The sequence below is a fragment of the Staurois parvus genome, unplaced genomic scaffold (genome assembly GCF_062004578.1).
Source record: "Staurois parvus isolate SC_StPar_1 unplaced genomic scaffold, SC_StPar_1.0 ptg000200l, whole genome shotgun sequence".
Taxonomy (NCBI): domain Eukaryota; kingdom Metazoa; phylum Chordata; class Amphibia; order Anura; family Ranidae; genus Staurois; species Staurois parvus.
This window is the reverse complement of record NW_028317996.1, coordinates 2764615-2782119: the sequence shown is the minus strand read 5'-3', so window position 1 is coordinate 2782119 and position 17505 is coordinate 2764615. Positions and strand designations below refer to the sequence as shown.

The following is a 17505-nucleotide window of genomic DNA, read 5'->3' as shown; positions in this document are numbered from 1 at the left end:
GTCATGTGATCCACCTCAGTGCCTCTTCTGAGATTGAAGGCCAGAAATCCACAGCTGCGTTCCAGGCCTACTATTGACCAGTACTGTTACTGCCCCTCACTGTGATGTCACCATGTTGTAGCCAAAGTTCTCAGGACCTGTTAGGTCCTTTAATGACAGCTAATGGAAAGTGTTTACATAACAAGGTAGTGACATGAATATGTGAAAAAACGCTTCCACTCTGCAATGCAGAAGAGGAAACACTTGAGACCCAGTGCATTATGTAACCACAGACTAAGGAGCGTATTTGTGTCTTTATTTTGTGTGTTGTTTTTTTTTTTTAGTGCTGTAACAAAATCACAGTAGCTAGAGGAGGGAGGGGGTATTGACTGAGGGGTAATGGGCCACACTTCAACGTTCCATCATAGAAAAGGACTCTCAGAGTGGATATAGTCTCTTTTTCCCCCCTTGTTGACAAGGATATATAGCATATTGGATGACTTTAGCCTCACTTTCTGTAGGCACGGTTCATAGATATATGAATAATTGTTCCCTATGCAAATTCCAGCATGAAAATCATGTAATGTACTGTGCAAAATTTTTAGGCATATCCTATGCGTTCAAAAATATTTGTGTTTCAGCTTTATTTGAGGTCATCTGGATTACTGTGCCAGTACAAAAGGGTTTATTTTATTTTCTAAGTTAAAAACATTTCTTTTGAAAAAGTGAAGCAACACAAATCGCTTGTATGAACACCTCTAAAGAAAGAAATGAACATGGCAATGGACCACTTTTCATGCATTCAGGGGAAAGGGGGAAAAAAAAAAAAAAAAAAAAAAAAAAAAAAAAGATTTACCAATTAGAATAGGCCTTCACAAAAATTCATGCTACTGTGCATGAACATTGTGATGTAATTTGTATTGAATGATAATATGCATCATAAAGCACATAGCAACTTGCACCATGACAAGTGCTGATGGTTTAATGTGCTTCTATGAATTTTAAACAGGAAAAGCTTTAAAACGAGAAACACATAGATGTGAAAAGATCCTCAAAAGTAAATTTACTTGATCAGGATTGGCTCAGAGCAGGGGGTGATTAGTCAAAAGTGCTACAGCTAACTAGTTATAAATATGGCTGCAAAAGCATAGCTGTGCTGAGAGATTGAAGGACTGCAAAAATGTTAGAACAGGAGTGCCAAGACCATCAAAACTACAGATTTGTGAAACCTTCCTGTGTGAACTAGTTTAGGATGCAACTGCCCATCACTGGCTTCTCTTTGGATGGCCTAAGGGTTGGGAACTTTACTTTTAACATACTGTAGTAGATAGTGAAACGGCATAGTGATAGGGGGTCGCAGGAGTCACAACTGCGACCCCACCCCTGCCCCAGGGAGCCTATACGCAGCCCCTCTGTCACATTTAACTTCTATAGCTTTCATAGGAGTGTGCCATCCCTGCAGTCCTCACAAGTCTGTAGTTTGTGAGAGGTGGCAGCTTGCATGCAATTTGTTACCAGAGTCTGGACAGGGAAATTGTGTACTTGCGTTATTCACCAGGATGCTAGTTCATTTTCGAGGGTGCAGGACTTGTGACAGATATTTTTGCTTCAGTGTGTCCCCTACTTTGCTCCCCCTCTCCCTATTTATCACACATACTAAAAAGGCGAGGTCGCACTAGATGTGGCAAACATGAGCATAGTGACAAGACACAAAGTAGTCACCCTGCATTACCAGTCTTGCTTGCTTGGCCACAGAAAATGGAGCACAGCAAAAACAATTATATACATCAAGCTTACGTCTGTTGAAAATTGTAAGCTGTCCAGAACAACTTCTAGCTCAGGGATACAAGAAACAATTAGCCTAGGTTCACATATGTCAATGCTCATGTCACAGAAGCTTATTAATTTGACCGTACCCATGGAGAAAGAGGTCCCCAACCCTTTTTCCAAAACGCGCCACCCTCAACTGCATTGGTGCTGCAGCACTATGCAGTTTCCAGCGTGCAAAAACGTGTGTGTGTGTGTGTGTGTGTGTGTGTGTGTTTAAGAAATATCAGAACATGTATGCACACATTCCCGACCCACATTTTGTTAACCTAGCCTTAGGACCATAAGACACCCATCTACAATCCGGAGAAGTCTTATAAGAAGTAGTCTGCCCTCTTTGTCCCCAATAACCAACTCTAAATTATCTTGCCTACATGCACAGACCTAACCTTTTTACTATTAATACATTTCCTCAGTTATTATTTATAGCTTTTTTTTTAAACTTTGGGGTAAGCCATATAGGTTTTAACAAATTATATAAATGATGAAGCGCTCAACTTATATCCTTCCATAATAAATTTAAATAATAATCAATCTACAAAAATCTAGTGCAAAATCCCCCACATAAATTATACATCCCCTAGTGGTCAATAGTGATATTCAACAGAATGACACTTAAACTGTGCAAAGTGACAAATATTATAAAAAATATAATGCAAGATCAAATTCAAAATTATTAGTGATGCCACACTGTGCAAAATAATAAAAGTGTTCAATACACTGTGGTTATGATTTCACTCCATGCTGCAATTGTGCTCTTCGTGACTCTTGAAGTGACTCCCCTCATTAATAGCCAAAGTGCCCCCTCACCTTCCACATTCGACCCTTGCGGGTCACAAAGCTTTATATATATATATTATATATCTGCCAGGATATTGATACTCCACTGCCTCCACCGACTTTAATCAAGATCCTCCTCCAAGCAATGGGTTCCTCTCAAATACCTTCCCTCACAATACGGGCTCAAAAACAGGGCGCATATGCAAGAGAAAAACAGACCTCCATAGTGCAACACTATTTTAATGCACTCAAGGTTAAGATAACAAAAACGCACTCACATATCCTCCAACAGAGAGAAGCAATTTCCCATGTGCTATGGGTATACTCAGGTGTACCAAGATGGCGTCCGAACCCGGAACCACGTCACCCCTATGACCGGAAATACGTCGACGCGTTGCGCCACGATCACGTGGCTTCTTCAGGATGCCGCATTGGATGACAGGACTTCCTTTTAAGCTCTTGGAATAAATTTACAAGAAGCGTGTATACCCTCCATTTTCTTGGAGCCCGATCTACACAGGACAGCCGTGTGCCGCCGCTACTCCCCCTGGTTTTCCCATTATACCTTCCGGTCATAGGGGTGACGTACTTCCGGTTCCGGGTTCGGACGCCATCTTGGTAATATTCTGTTGAATATCACTATTGACCACTAGGGGATGTATAATTTATGTGGGGGATTTTGCACTAGATTTTTGTAGATTGATTATTATTTAAATTTATTATGGAAGGATATAAGTTGAGCGCTTCATCATTTATATAATTTGTTTGCACGTATCTGGAGGTATAAAGAATAGGTGATAGCAGCTTAATTTTGATCACTAGGTTCTGTGGAGCGCAGGGGGATTTTTTGTATATTTATTTCCATATAGGTTTTATTGCTAGTCTTTTAAACGTATTGCCAATGGGAATATAATTTGCCTTTTCTGTTGTGTTCTCTAATGGCAATATTCCCTCCCAGTCCAAGTCTTGGAGAGCAGCTCTCAGCCTTGGACATTCCCATTAAATCACTGCTAAAGCTATCATTTTCCAAAATAGCATAAAATCAACATAGTTAAAATATGCTTAGTACCCTTTTTTTTTTTCCCCGGTAACAATCCACCTGTTACGTGACCTGAAGCCTTCAGGATTTACTTGTTCATTGCAGCTGCTGGGGTGTCCCCTGCAGCCTTAGGGTCATCATAAATGGAAGTGACATAGCTAGGCTAAGAAAAGAGGAGCTGCATAACATGGTGTCGATGGTCAGGAGGAATGGGGCATTACTGGGCGGGACTACAAGGATATCTGCTGGATTTCTTACACAGAGACTGACAACGGTTTAGGGAAGTGCCTGTGAGCTACCAAATTCTTTTCAACAGGCAGACCGTTTTCGGTAGAGAACAAAAGACCGCCGATTGTCTAGCTTAGACTAATTCTAATCTAGGCAATCAGCAAGTCACAAAATATCAAAATTTTTAAAAAGGAGGAGGAGACATACAGCCAAAGCTCTTCTGTGGATCACAGAAGTGCAGTTCGTTCTGCACTCCTGTGACCAGTTTTCCGCTGACTGGAGTCCGCTGTTGGCTGACGTCAATCAGCCGGACAAGACTGAGGAAAGATGCCGACTTCACAGTCAGGATCCACCCCAAAATCTGAAGAGGCACCTAGCTCAGCCTCTCAGCGAAGCACTGAAAGCCTGAGCATGCCACCCCCTCCACAGCCCAGCGCTGGGGCTGCACAGACACCGATGACGGACAGTTCCGCTCTCTGCTCAGAGCGGAGAGAACTCAGCGATCACCCAGATCCATTTACTCAGAATTATCCTGGCAACCTACCCTGTAAAATAATTGCTAAGAGAATTCATGGAGGGAGTCGCTTGCGAGTGGCGGTCCATACAATCGCCAAGGGTCGGATACGACTGAATGGATAGATCGAGATCCGAGTTGTTTACTCAGATAGAGATCTGAGTAAACAAGTAAAAGATCTGAGATTTTTTTTTTTTTATATCAATCTCATCTACCTCCTCCTCAGGCAGCAAATTAGCCACAGAAGCAAAGTCAAAGTCAGTGATCTACTCAGGAGGGGAGACTTGAAATTGGTAAGAGAAATGGTGTGCAGCCAAAAAGGGCCGGAAGAGGATTGCAGCAAAACACACTTCATGGCAATGTTTAAAAACTTGCAGTCTGTGCTACACTACTGCCATTTGGCCTCAGAGTGCCAGCACAGGGTGCAAGTCCTATATCTTACCGCAGTTGAGGAGCAGAATGTATAGGTATCAGCCACATCCTAGCTTCATCCTTCACAATGAGCTTTTGCCTAAAAGGGTCTTCAGACAAAACGGCTCCACCACCAGCAGACCATGGCCCAGAACCTGTACCCGGACCTGCAGCTAGCTTAATGCACAACATGCCAAAATCTCAGCATAATACATCCACGTAGTGTCCTGTGCCTGAATAGACATAGGGCAGCCACAAAATCTTTCCTAGGTGGTGTCTGGGTATGGTCCTCCAAGGCTCAGATGAGGAGTCAATTGATCGGGAAGGTGCAGAAATAAGTAGCAGTGGCTATGGTTCAGCCAGGAAGCTTTATTTAACAATCCCCAGGAAAAAAACTTCAGCATAGGTAAGGTAAGCTTTCCTCAAGGGAGAAGATTCAATCAATCACCTAAAAGGACACTGGCAAAAACTGAGGCTTGCTGGGAGCAAAAAGGTATTCTAAAAAGGGAATAAGCCTTTTTTTTTTGCCAGTGTCCAATCACCTGAAGGAAGATGCATATAACCAATGGTTAGGCCTAGGATCCTGCGCCCTGTACTGTTAAAATGTTTCTGCTTAGTAAAACACGAGATTATTGATGGTGTACAGGCTAAAAATAACTGACATCAAGCTGGAAATATTACAGTACATTACAATTCATAATGAACTCCCAAAGATTACACACCTTTGAGAAATCTGTATTTACCTCTTTAAAAGTAGAACTGAGAGATGGCGATTTGCTGGACTGTGTGCCTGCCTCTTTCTGAACTTGCAGTGCATGTTTTATACGCCTTCCAAGTCTCCTTATGCTTCTCTGTTAAAAACAAAAACATGACAATATAAAAGCATGCATCTGTATAGTGTGTAGGGAGACTACATATTCGCCAGATCTGTTCACATTTTTTATTGGGAAGAGTATTCCGATGCTTACAAAATTTACAAACTAACTCAACTGTAGCATACTTAGGGAGGTATGTAAAACATGCAGACCAGGCAATAAAAACCTAAACACTTATCATGGGCCATGACTTAACAGAAAACTCATATTAAAGTCTTAAGAGGACAAAAGATTTCAACTAAAAACCACATCAGCACAAGGGACAATTTGCATTGACTAAGTACCATCCCTTGTGCTAACTTTTTTAAAATGTTTTGACTAAAACTTAAGCTTTAAGCTCTAGAGAAGCTGCATTCACTCCTAGAGTATTAGCAGTCATACACATCCTAAAAGTCACATTGAAACGTATCCAGTTTGGCCACAACTGAGGCATTCTTTAGGTGCCATGAAAGGTCTATCGCACATATGGATGATGGTACAGACAGGACAAATATTGTTCAACTCACATTTTCCAGCAAGTGCAAAAAAAAAAGTATGCTGGTTTCTATCAAAGTGGAAGGAAAGCCAAATACTTAAAGCGAAGCTCCAGTCAAAAAAAAAAAAAAAAAAAGTCAGCAACTACAAAAACTGTAGATGCTGACTTAAAAAGCAGCCACTCACCTGTCCCACGACCCAGCGGTGTACTCACCGCAGCTGGTTTCACTGACAGTCCTCGCTCCCCGCATCTTAAGGCAGCACCTGACTGACAGCTTGAGGCTGTAGCAAGTAGCGCTGCGCCTTGTGAAAGGTCCTGTAGTTTTCTGGGACCTGTCATGTGTCCCAGAAGACTACGGGGAGGGAGGGGGTACAACTTCCGTTTCCGATCGCCTAGGTGATCACGGAGGAAGTGGGAGCGGATGCCTGTCAAAATCAGGTACCCGCTCCCCCAAGGTGCCAATTCCTCATGCGGAGCAGGGGACCAGTACTTAAAGTAGAACTTCCCCTTTTGGGTGGAGCTCTGCTTTAAATTCTCTGCTGCAATCATTAATGTAAACTAAGTTCAGCCTTCTCAAAATGAAAAAAAATAAAAAATTGTAAACTTTTATTTTGCAGTATCCTGTGCCAGTCACATGACTTCAATCCCTCTCCCTTAGAAGTCTAAGAGCAGCCAGTGGGTGTGCTTACTGAAGGCTAGTAACATCACTTCCAAAAGCGACAGTGTTCCTGTGTAGTCAGTCGATGTATACAGGATGGGAGGAGCTGATGATTGGTTCTCTGATCAGTGCTCTCATGAAGAAGGATGCTTGTGCACCTACATTCATGAGAAAATTAAGAAAAAAAACAAACATTCACACAGGAGGGCTGGGAGGTCCAGTGCACATGTACAGTAGAGCCGTACAGGGCTTTGAATAAAGACGACCACAGGGGAACCATCAGTGTAGCTGGAAGCACTCTGGAGTCTCAGCTTAGTTCAGCTCACAGTCTACAATGAACACTATGCCTAACTCCCCCTTGTACTGGGAGTGTAAACGCACAGCAAGCAGAAAACGCCATGATTCCATCTTGTAGTGCGAGTGTAACACAAAGTCTGCAGTAAAATCCCTTGGATTCCACCTTGTAGGATGTGTGGTGCTGTATAGGAGGTGCAGTGTGTTTTACAGCCTTACAATGACTGCTCTCTTGATGCTCAAAGCCAAAAACGAGGCTTGAAAGAAAGAAGCTGCTGCACATTCTGCCAATGGCTGAGAGGGATGGTGGGTTTACTCAACCCTCTGCTGGAGTTCTGTAACAGAGACAGACAGTGGTTTCAGGAAGTGCCTGTGAGCAGCTAAGATTCAACTGAATAGGCAAACTGTTGTCAGTAAAGAACAGAAAACAGCTGATTTTCTAGCTTAGAAGGCAGCTTACCTGAGCTAGACAATCAGCCAGTCTGAAAATGCATATCAAACCTTAAAGAGGTCTAAGTAAAAATGGGCAAATTTTCAATTTTGTCTGGAATTCCACTTTAAGCCTTGAAGAAAAATGGACAATTTTCATCATACACATACTCTTTGCCATAGCCACTGTACAATTTGCATTAACAGTGATCTTTGTGATCCTTACAAGATGCCAAGGGGTTTTTCAAGGCTGCGATTAAAGTGTAAGAACAACCAAAACTAAGAAAAAGAAAATCACAAGACATAAAACTTACCGTCAAGTAAGATGTGTCCCCTGCAATGATTCCTCTTAGGTTAATGAAAATCTTCCTCTGTCCTGCCCCCCAACTCACCCCTGCTCTCTGCCCATGTAGCTGCGGTGGCCCTAGTCGAGTGAGCTTTCAAGCCAGGTGGTGGTGCCAGTGACGCGGTTTTGTATCCTTCTGAGATGGCTTCTTTTATCAATCTTGCAATGGTGCCTTTAAAAAGGCACTGTATCCCTTCCTTGGTCCTTGAAATAAGACAAAGAGGCTGGACAAGCGTCTCCATGCTTTAGTGCGCTCAATGTATGCGATTAGGCATCTTCTTACATCAATTTTGTTGTAGTCTCTTTGGCGTTGCTCGGGCACCCGCAAAAGGATATTACAATTTCTTGTGGTCTATGGAAATGCGACGCAACCTTTAGTAGGAATGCTGGATCCGTATGGAGGATTAGCCTATCCAAACAAGATTGTGCAGTAAGGCTCCATCACTGACTGAGCTTGCAGTTTGCTGACTCTGCGAGCAGAGACTAGGGCCATCAGAGGGTGGCTTTGAGAGTCAAGTGCCTGAGAGATAAATTTTCCCAAGGGTTTGAATAGCTCCTGTTGTAAACTTTTGAAAACTGTGCCAAGATCCCAGAGAGGGTATATAGGCGCGCACGGGACTCTGCGTCTGGAGATAGCCCTCAGGAATCTGACCACCACGGGATCCTTTGCCAACTTCAACGGCAGGAAGTTAGACAGGGGAGCTACTTGCACTTTGAGTGTATTAGAGGCTGAGTTCTTGTCTGCCCCGGCTTGAAGGAATTAGAGTACTGTATTTAGGATAGGAGCTCCTGGCGACTTGTTCCCATTTCTCCAGTAGGAACACTTCCTCCAGATTTTGTGGTAAATGGCATTTGTAGACTTTCTGCCCATCCAAGATGGTGGCGACCACTCTCTCCGATCAGCCTTTTTTAGCTAGCCTACTCTGCTCAGAAGCCATGCTGTCAGGGACAGCTTTACCAGGTGTGGGTGTACCACTACCCCCTGCATTAGTAGGTCATTCGTGGGTGGTACCGTCCACGGGTCAGTTAGGCTCAGCTTCTTCAGGAAGGAGAACCATGACCTTTTGGGCCAGAACAGAGTGATCAGGATGACTCTGGCTGGAGACGTCTATTTTCTGTACCACTTTTGGTAGTAGTCTGAATGGTGAAAAAGTGTAAAAAAGGAGGTCCTCCTCCCATGGCTGGGCCAGAGCATCTGTCCCTGAACTCTGAAGGTCTCTTTGCCAGCAGAAGGAATGCAAAACTAGGAAAGTACTTCTGCCTTCAAAGATCTATGGAGGGAGTGTCCCATCTGCTGCAGATTTGGGCGAACGCTGGGCGATTGAGGCACCATTCTGACTGGTTGATTTCCTCTCGGCTCAGTTGATCTGCTAACAGGTTTAGGTCTCCCTTCAGACAGACCGCCATGATTGATTTTAGGTTTCTTTCTGCCCAGCTCAGGAGGGTTTCCGCCAATTCCATTAACCTTGGGAACCTCATGCCTCCTTGCCTGTTCAAGTATGCAACGGCCGTCATGTTGCCTGACAGGATCTGAATCGCTTTCCCTTCTATTTTCTCCTGAAAGGCCTTAAACGCTTCAAAAACTGCCAGTAATTCCCTGAAGTATGATGACCATTTTGCAGTTTCCAGATCCCACTTGCCCTGGGTCAGGCAACCCTCCATGTGTGCACCACCCCCACATGCTTGCGTCTGTGGTGATTTTTGTTGGGTTGGATTGTTTCCATCTTCTCCAGGCTTCCAGAGTGTGGATGTTTCCCCACCACTCTGACTCTCTCACTTTCGTGTGAGGCAAATGCTGGAATCCATTAATGCTTGGGTGCCGTTCCAGTGGGAGAGGACGCGATTCTGTATCGTGTAGTTGCGCCCATTGTACCCCCGGTAAAGCTGCTGTCATGTAGCCGACGAGCTTCATGGCATTTCTGATTGTGCAAATTGTTGTCCCCTGGAAGCTCCTCGTGTCTTGTTGTAGTTCAAGCGCTTTTTATGGTGTGAGGTATAAGCAGGTGCTTGTGGAATCCAGAATGTATCCCAAATATGTGATTCTGTTGGAAGGGACTAACTGATTTCTCCATATTCATTAGCCATCCTATGTTTTCCAAGAAGGATATTGTATGCGCCACATGTCATTTCAGAGCTCTTTTGTGTCCATAAACAAGAGTAGGTCATCCAAGTAGGGGATAACGTTTATCTCTTCTAGCCTCAAGGCCTCCAGAGGTTCCGCTAGAATGTTCGTAAATATCCTTGGTGCTGAAGACAGACCGAACGGAAATGCATTGAATTGGAACAAGATCGTTCAGTTCTTGCCCCTTAGCGCGAACCTTAGGAGCTTTCTTGACTCCTCCCTTATTGGGATGTGAAGGTATGAGTCCTTTAGGTCAATTGATGCCATAAATACTCCGGGAGGGAGGATTTCTTTTGTCGTGTAGATTGTCTCCATGCGAAATGTTTTGGGTTTTACAAATTTGTTCACTTTCCTTAGGTTGAGTATCAGTCTGTATTTCCCAGACCTCTTACTTCATAGACAAAAAAAAAAAAAAAAAAATAATATGGGGAGTAGAATCCCCTTCCCTTTTCTCTTCCTCCAATTGACGGACCACGTTCTGTTGGAGCATTTATTCCAGGAGGTTCACAAGTGTGTTCGCCTTTCCTTCCTCCCTGTTGCGAAGAACCTGTAACGGGGGGGGGGGGGGGGGGGGAAGTTGTGAAAATTCTATCCTGTAGCAGTTTTGAATTGTGTCTAGGATGAATGCATTCTGGGTAGTCTGTAGCCATTGTGTGTGGAAGTGTCCCAGTCTTCCTCCCACCTGGCTCAGCCAGTCACTTGGACGGAGTTTTGGTTTTGTCCTGGTTAGGGTTGAAGAGAAAGCCTCCCTTGTCCTTTCCTCTTTTTGAGACCCTGCCTGTCTTCGGTCCTTGAAATCTGGCCACTCTCTATGCATGCTGCCTGTTGGATCGAAAAAGTTCTGTCCCGCTTGCCTGCTGGGGACTGGAAATCCTTTCCTTTTGTCGGCAGTCCTTTCGAGGACTGCAGCCCATTCTGGCCTGAAGAGGAACTTTCCCTCGAAGGGCAGGCCGCAGAGTCTGGATTTGGAGCGATGTCCCCCTGCCAGGATTTCAACCAAAAAGCTCTGCGGGCTGAGTTTTTGAGCACAGTTGATCTTCAGCTGATGCGTCTGCAGTAAAGGCCACCGCTTATTCGAAGACCGGTAGTGATTTAAGAGTTTCCTCAGCCGGCGTGCCATGTTAAAGGTGAGATCGGAGCTAGCCCAACCAAAAGTCTAGGGTTCTGGAAACACAGGTTGTTGCTATTGCTGGTTTAAAATTTACTGTACCTTGCACCCCCCTCCCTGAGACAGCAGATAGGAGGAAGCATGAGGGGTAGGGGGTCATGCCAGCAGACAGGCTCATATCCTACCTTGCTGCTGGCCTCCCCCAGCTCGGACAAATCCGCCTATATTCTGGCCACATTCCCGCCCTCGGTATGGCTCTGTTTGTAGGGAGGGGGTGTCTCTGCCCCCCCGGGTCCGGTTGCATGGACCTCCCCTCACGGCCACAGTGGATGTAGCGGCTGTGGCGTGGGGCAAACTTGCGGATCGCCTCCCATAACCAAGATGGCGGCGGTCCGCTTCCCGTCCCTCGGGCGTGACATCATCAACCTGCGCCTCCTCGTTGGAGATGGCACGCAGCAGAGGAAAGGTAGGGTTTGCCCCCACAGGGTAGTGGTCCCTTGCCCAATAGGTTGGCAGAGCAGACTCTAGCCCCCCTGGTGAGCCCCGCAGGAACATAGAAGAGGGGGTGCTGTCTCCCCCAGTCCGTAGGGAACCCTGAATGAGGCCACTCCGCAAGGCCGCTGCCTTGCTGAAAAGGAGAAAAAGGGGTAGCCCCATCCAGGAGGCCTCTGCACCCTGCCATGCGGCCATAAAAAAAAAAAAACAAACAAAAACAGGGAGTCGATCCTATCTGGAGGAAACACGAATACCAAGGATGCCTGGGGAGAGAGGCTACTTATAGGGGGAAAAGTGGATCGAATGTTTCCTGGTGGGAGGACCTTCTCTCCTGTGAAGCTGTCTTGTAAGATGACTGGACACACACACACACACACACACACACACACACACACACACACTGTTGGGAGTTTAAACTACACTATCTAAAACAAAAATTTCTAGCTTCATGTACATTTTGAATATTTTAGTTTAGACCACAAAAAAAAACAAAATGAATTTCTGGTGTTCAATGGCAAATGCCAATCAATCTCTATGGTGCCAGCAGTGAGCACAGGGCCCACTAGAGGATGTCGGGCCCTCAGACCACCCTCAAGAAGTCTGTTTCTGATTGTCTGGTCAGACATTCACACCAGGGGCCTGCTGGGAGGTAATTTTGTAGGGCTCTGGCAGTGCTCATCCTGTACCTCCTTGCACAAAGGAGCAGATACCTGCCCTGCTGATGGGTTAAGGACCATTTACAACCCTGTCTAGCTCTCCTAGAATAATTGCCTATCTCCTGGAATCTCCTCCATGCTCTTGAGACTGTGCTGGGACATGCAGCAAACCTTCTGGCAATGGCACATTTTGCTGTGCCATCCTGGAGGAGTTGGACTGTCCGGGCAACCTCTGTAGGGTCTAGGTATCATCTCATGCCATCAGTAGTGACACAGACCCTAGCCAAATGCAAAACTAGTGAAAAATAGTCAGAAAATATGAATAGGGAAAATATCAGTGGCCTCCACCTGTAATACTATTCCTGTTTTGGGGGTTGTCTCATTGTTGTCCATCTAGTACACCTGTTAATCAGTTTCAGCTGCTTTGGTGTTAATGAAGTTAACAACCCCCTCTGCTACCCAACTGACCAGATCAATATCCCAGTAGTTTAACTTGATGCTATACTAGTAATAAAAAAAGTGTTCCTTTATTTTTTTTGAGTAGTGTAAAAGAGTAGGGAAAAAATGTCAGTGGCTTCCACCTGTAAAACCATTCCTGTTTTGGGAGTCATCTCACTGTTGCCCATCCAGTGCACCTGTTAATTTATTGACCAGATCAATAGCCCAGGAGTTTAATTGACTTGATGCTATATGCTGATTGAAGAAGAAAAAAAAAAAAAAAAAAAAAAAAAAAAATTTAAACAGTGTATATAACAAAACACACCAAAAGTATTGGGACACCCCTCCAAATTATTGGATTCAGGTGTTCCAATCACCTCCATGAATTCAAGCGTGGTATTACGATAGGTTGCCACCTGTGCAATAAGTCCATCCGTGAAATTTCTTTCCTACTAAATATTCCACGTTAACGGTTAGTGGTATTATAACATAGTGGAAGCAAATAGGAAAAGCAGCAACTCAGCCACCAAATGGTGGGCCACGTAAAATGACAGAGTGGAGTCAGTGTATGCTGAAGCGCAGAAGTCGCTAACTATCTGCAGAGTCAATAGTTAAGACCTTCAAACTTCATGTGGCCTTCAGATTAACACAAGAACAGTGCGTAGAGAGCTTTACAGAATGTGTTTCCATGCCCGAGCAGCTGCATCCAAGCCTTACATCACCAAGTGAAAAGCAAACCATCGGATGCAGTGGCGTACAGAACGCTGCCACTGGACTCTACAGCAGTGGAGATGTGTTCTCTGGAGTGACAAATATTGGAGCTACAAGCTGTTTCCGAACTAAGACGCTAGGCAAAAACTGAATCCTGGATTGCAGATGGGGGGGGGTGGGGTATGACCACACACACCAGAGAGCTGCCCCTTAGGTATGCTTTCAGATTAAGTTGCACTAGCGTTCGGCTTCTGAATGTGGCAGCACCAAACCCATTTGTGAGAAATAAAGCAGTGTCCTTCAATGAATAGAGAAATACCCAAGTGCCTTTCCTTTTTCCAAAAGGCTTACTGCATGTGCTCTGCTCCTGTCCATCAGTCAAGTCACACACCTAACCCTGGATGGTCCCAGCCCTAAAATAACAGGCAGAGCTGTACCAGCATGCAGTTCTTTGATAGAAATATTACAATCTATGCCAGCTTTAGAAAAATGCAAAAAGTAAACATACAAGTTGCTGGGTAAGTACATCAGTGTTATCTTCTTTGCACTGAATTAGGTTGATTTGTTGGGATAAATCCTGTATTCTTTGGTCAAAAGATTCCTTAAACACAGTTTGTATTCTTCTTTGAATTAAACAGTCAATCTGGTGAAGGAAAATAAAAACAAAAAATTGTACATGTTATGTGTAGTGCAAAAACATTAAAAACCAAATTTACAACATATTGAAGAAACCGTATGTAGAGTTTAGTCTAGAACAGGGTTGTCAAACTCAATTTCATTGAAGCGCCGTATCAGCATTATAGTTGCCCTCAAAGGGCTGGTTGTATCTAAGACTAAATGTTCAGAACACCCCACTACCCCTTACATCAGATGTCAAAAGGCCCCCACCATCAGAAGTCAAGAGTCCCCCACCCTCCCTTACACCTTGTGCTGCTGCCAGAAAGAAGCTGGGGGTGGAGCTGGGAAGCAGAAAGTGCGGAGTCTGGAGGAGGGCAGCAGTCAGCTGCTGGAGTCTACTGAATGCTGATGTTAGGGAAGGTAGAGACAAGCGAAGTGCAGGATATGTAGGAGTGCTGTCCTCCTCTCTGCCGACTGCTGGGACAAGGTGGGGGCAGAGAAGAGGGGGTGCACAGCGGCAGGAGAGGTGCAAAGGCCACATTAAAATGGCCTGGTTCGCTGCATTAGTTCTGCGGGCCTTGTGTTTGACACATGTGCTCCAGCATATGCCACTTGCGGGTTCTGATGACCAATGGCAGGAGTAAGATTTGGGTTCAGAATCAGATCCACAATCCTGCGCTAATTTATGTTCAACCCATTCAAAATTCAGGACATATATGCAAACTTTTTTCCCTAGAAGCAGTAAAACCCCTGTTGGTTGAATTTTGCCATGTCCTGTTAAGGAAGTTTACCCCTTTTACTTCCTGTCCTGGTAATGCAAGAGGAAAAGAAAAAAAAGAAAATCCAACATGAGGGGATTTTATCCCCTCTATGGCCGTTTCCGCTTGACAGAAGTTGATCTAAGGAATGAATGAGACTGCTGGAAAACCTGTGTCGATCAACCGGCTGCAGCCACTGATAGGTGTATTCTGACAGTGAAGGAGACTTGTTGTCAGAATACAATGGCACAATGAAAGGGATTCATCCATCCATGGGGATGGGGGAAATCAGTTTTTTTTTTCTTCTGCTCAGCCAGACGAGGCATCTATGGACAGATTTAGACATACGTCACTGAACAGGTGCCTCTTCTGCTAAAGAATATAAATTTGGGATTTTGCATGACTGCCTTGGTGAAAGTGGTCACCAGAAAAAAGAACGAGGGTGAAAATACCCAGCGAATATATATCCACTAGGCTCTAGTCCAGCAATGGGCAAACTACGGCCCGCGGGCCATATACGGCCCGGCGGACCTTTTAATCCGGCCCGCGGATGTGGCTGTCAGGATGAGTGTAGGCGGGGCAGCATGACGAACGTGAGGGGAGGAGAGCTAGGCTCCTCTCACAGTCCGCCCTGAAGACCGGAACGGCGCGGGAACACGGCGAGAGGAACGCGCGGAGCAAAGGTAAGTGAATTGACACAGGGGGGACTTGGGGACTTAATATGGGGGATGAATTAATATGGGGAATGAATTACTATAGGGGGGATGAATTACTATGCTTACTATGGGGGAATATTACTATACTTACTATGGATGACACATACACATCATTCATCTACTCTTGGTCCGGCCCCCGGGTCCAATATATGAACCCATTGCGGCCCTCAAGTCAAAAAGTTTGCCCACCCCTGCTGTAGTCAGTACTATACCCGCTAAAGAATACATACTGTTCATATAGAAAACTGGAAGGTTACTTAGAGCGATGGGTGAGCAATGTTAACATCTGAATCACAGCATGTGGAGCTGCAGGGGAACAACTGCACATGATAATAATCAATAGCAGTTGTGTATTAACGCTTTCAATCTAAAACAAAAATAATGGGTGGCTGTAAGAGATGGAGGATAAAAATATACAGAAGCTTAATAGGTAGAGTAGGCTCTACAGCAGCTTAATACCTAGAGTGGACTATGGGCTTGTGTGTATGCGTCTTCCAGCTGGGGGTACTTAGGAAGGATTGGTATAGGCACAAAAGGAAATGGAGCTGCCTGCCATTGGCTTATAAAACCTCTAGAGGTCAGCAACAGTACAGTCCTGTACAGCCTTCTACAACACACAGATGAAAGGATTTTCCTCAGCAACAGAAAACTGAGGGTGGGGACATGACAAACACTGTAGAGCTGGAACACAGAGCGGAGTGTAACCTGAGAGCTGAATGTAGCAAAGTGATATACCCCACTCTTCACAGGCTCAGAGAAACTTCGTCATATCCAAAAAAATTGGCACCCCTACATTTCTGTCAGAGAACGTACCACTTTGCGCAGAAAATCATTGTAATAACTAATGTTTAGGCATTCTCAGGTTTCTCTCGTTTGTATGCGTATGACACAAAGTGGACAAACAAAAAGCCAAATCTGACACATCCCACCCAAAACTCTAAAGATGGATTGGCACCCTCAATTTAATATTTGGTAGCACACCCCTTAGAAAAAAATTACTGAAATCAATCATTTCCTGTAACCATGAGTTTCTTACACCGTTCTACTGGAATTTTGGACCACTCTTCTTTCTCCAATAGCTCCAGGTCTCTCAGATTGGAAGGGTTCCTTTTCCCAACTGCAGTTTTGAGATCTCTCCACGGGTGCTCTATAGGATTTAGATCTGGACTAATTGTTGGCCAGTTCAGTACTCTCCAGTGCTTTTTGTTTTAAACCATTTCTGGGTGCCATTTGATGTGTGTTTAGGGTCATTGTCCTGCTGCAAGACCCATGACCTCTGACAAAGACCCAACTTTCTGGGCCATACATTGCACCCCAGAATTCTTTGGTCTTCAGATTTCATAATGCCATGCACACGGTGGTCAAGACATTCAGTGCTAGAAGCAGCACCGCTTTAATCTAATAAGAGTGAGTCATGCAGATAGCAGAGAGAGACTCTTGTGTTTTGATTTAAAAATTAGTACACACTATCATTGGATTTTACAGGCAAGTATTGTAGAAAAAAAAATCCATTTCTTGGGAGTACATAAATGGGACACAGAGCAGGCTATTCATAACTATGTGGGCTATAGGCCACCTATAGGTGAATGGACACTGGCTGACCAGAGAGAAGGTCCCCCCCTATATAACCCCTCCTATACAGGAAGAACCTCAGGTTTTTGTAGCAAGCAATGACATTCCCAAAAGAGGGGTGGGACCTCTGTGTTGCGTGATGTACTCCAAGAAATGGATATTTACAGGTATGCATTTAGAAAAAAAAAGTTAAAAATTCAGTTTTCTTTATCGTACATCATAAGACACCAATTCATGACTGTGGGAAGTAACAAAGCAATAAAGAAATTTGATGGGAGGGTGACACCATGATAGCCATCAATCCCTCAGTACCTTCTCAGCCACTCGTTAAACACTGCAGCCAAAAGCAGAATCCTCTGCGGCTCTGACATGCCTGATGGCGGATTGCCCAAGATCCTCCCACACTTCTGGTGGAGTGTGCTTTCACCCAAAAGGGTGGGACTTTACCTTTCAAAC

The 17505-nt window shown here is 44.6% G+C and overlaps 1 protein-coding gene across 1 annotated transcript in view; it reads right to left on the bottom strand.

The window, feature by feature from the left end:
- The window catches only part of ATF7IP2 (activating transcription factor 7 interacting protein 2), a 96399-nt gene that overhangs the window by 46381 nt on the left and 32513 nt on the right, over positions 1-17505 (bottom strand). Inside the window, exons 4-5 of the mRNA XM_089678230.1 lie at positions 13894-14028; positions 5522-5629 (exon numbers count right to left, since the gene is read on the bottom strand). Coding sequence (XP_089534356.1) covers positions 5522-5629; positions 13894-14028 — 243 coding nt within the window. The remainder of the gene's footprint in view (positions 1-5521; positions 5630-13893; positions 14029-17505) is intronic.